The 2,211-nt window shown below is 34.6% G+C and overlaps 1 protein-coding gene across 1 annotated transcript; it reads left to right on the top strand.

Annotated features, from left to right (window-relative positions):
• Positions 1-618: 618 nt before the first annotated feature.
• Positions 619-1,916, top strand: LOC109236373. The gene is made up of 4 exons (XM_019402547.1): positions 619-1,016; positions 1,085-1,211; positions 1,286-1,564; positions 1,860-1,916. Exons 1-4 carry the CDS (start codon positions 619-621, stop codon positions 1,914-1,916), a joined length of 861 nt encoding a protein of 286 aa, XP_019258092.1.
• Positions 1,917-2,211: the final 295 nt, after the last annotated feature.

Raw genomic sequence — 2,211 nt, 5'->3', positions numbered from 1 at the left:
TGAATATGAAACAAGCGATGAGGAAGAATTACCTGATGGAAATGAAACAAGTGATGGAGAAGAATTTCTTGATGACAATGGAACAAGTGATGAGGAAGAATCTAATAATGAATATGAATCAAGTGAAGATGATTGACTTGTTGGGTTTTTATTATCTCTTTAAATTTTATATTTTTCCTTAGTTATCTAATATGTTGAAGAATTATTTTATGTTTTTATTATGTCGTTAGGTTTTATGTTATTCTTTAATCATTTAATTTGTTGAAAATTACTTTATGTGTTTATTATTTCTTTAATTTTTATGTTTTTCCTTAATCATCTAATTTGTTGAGGAATTACTTTATGTTTTTATTATTCTTTAGGATTTTTAGGTTTTTTTTCTTAATCTTCTAATATATTGAAGATTTTATCTCTTTATGTTTTTATATTTTTTCCTAATCATCTAATTTTTTATGTTTTTGTATTATTTCTTATACATCTAATATGTTGAAGATTTGCTTTATGCTTTTTTACTATGGTTATATTACGTAGATGGCATCTGGGGGTAGCGATCGTCAACGCCGTAAGCGTAAGGGGACTCAATTACAATGTCGAACTGTAGGTCACTCTCCTCCACATATGGGGCCTCCTCCTACTTTTCCTCCTCAGTCGACTTCGTTACCACCTACATTTTTTATGCCCCCACCTGGGCCTGTTCACATTTCTGTATCTTCAGTTGGCCCAAACTTTGGCTCTAACCTTAATTTTATTCGCACACCAAATGTAACTTCTTCTCCCGATTTTCATATTAGTCAACAAGGTAGCTCCTCAGCACTGCCTACTTCATCGACTCCAGCTGCATCTCCGGCATCAAGCACACCTAGCATATCTAGGTCAAATATTGGAGTCTCTGGTACACCAACATCACCATCCATTGGTAGTGCTACATCAGCAGCTTCTCGGGGTCGAAGTGGTAAAGTGACTCCACAATTTGATACATATGGTAGCCTGATTATCGTTCCGGATGAGAAAGATGGGTAAGTAATCCTTATGTTTATTTTTATTCTGTTGAATATACATTTTACATATGTTAATTTTAATGCAGGTTTTTCCCTTCATTTGCTGCCGCGCATATGGTTATAGAGTCTATGAAGCCGCTTTACGATGATGCTTGGGGTAGATGGAAAGACATTCCATATGATATCAGAGATAAAATGTGGAATCAGTTTAGGGTACGTATAAATCTTATTTTTAAATTATATATCAAATATCCAATTTCACTCTACTTTATTTAATTATTTTCTAGACTTTGTGTGTGTGGGAGCAACGATATGACAATGAAATAAAATATGTCTACGAGAAGAAAGCAAAAAAATTGATTCCAAGTTCATTGTATGAAGCTCGAGACAAGAATAAGAAGCCTGGTTGGATAAGAGAAGATGTGTGGATAAAATTTTTAGCAATATGGGATAGTGTTGAATTTAAGGAGAAGAGCGAACGAGCAAAGGCAGCCCGAGCCTCTCAAAAGGGTGGCTCATTGCACACCGGGGGATCTATGAGTTTTGCTGCGCATCGACAGAGATTGGTAATGTTCACTAGAGACCTTAATTTCTCACTTACTTTTCCTATGTCATCCTCTTCTCAACTCTTCTTTATAAATTAATGTCTCACTTAGTTTTGTTGGTGAACAACTCGAGATCAATAAAAATAGCAACTATCATGAAAGCCATAATTTTAATTGTAATAACTTGCTGAGATTATGGATGTTTTTACTGTCATCTGATTGCAAGATACACTTCCTCTCTGCTCCTGTATTGGCTTAAGTTTAATGCCACTGGTTTATTTTCGGGAGTTATAAGGTGATCATTTATTCTGTATAGCATGCTTTCCTTGGGATCATTATTGCAACTGCAGATGAATACCTGAATTTGAAGTGAACAGCCTTGATATTATATGACCTTCCATAATATCTTAGGATTTCTCAATTGCTAGCATATCGTTGAAATCTTAGAAAGCTAAAGATGATTGGCTTTCTTATAGATCAACATTCCAAACAAATACCATGAAGTTCTTCTCAAACTTGTGCGCGACTTTAGTAGTCAACCTGCAAGTGTACAAGATTCTCTTAGAATTTGTTTACTTGCTCCTATGATAAGTCTTCATTTGGTGGCCTTCAATATGCCTCTCCCCAAATTGAATGTGGGATACTCTTGATTAGCACTTAATATATTA

The sequence above is a fragment of the Nicotiana attenuata genome, unplaced genomic scaffold (assembly GCF_001879085.1).
Source record: "Nicotiana attenuata strain UT unplaced genomic scaffold, NIATTr2, whole genome shotgun sequence".
Classification (NCBI taxonomy): Eukaryota; Viridiplantae; Streptophyta; class Magnoliopsida; order Solanales; family Solanaceae; genus Nicotiana; species Nicotiana attenuata.
The sequence above is the reverse complement of the archived record's forward strand: the minus strand, read 5'-3'. Positions and strand labels throughout refer to the sequence as shown.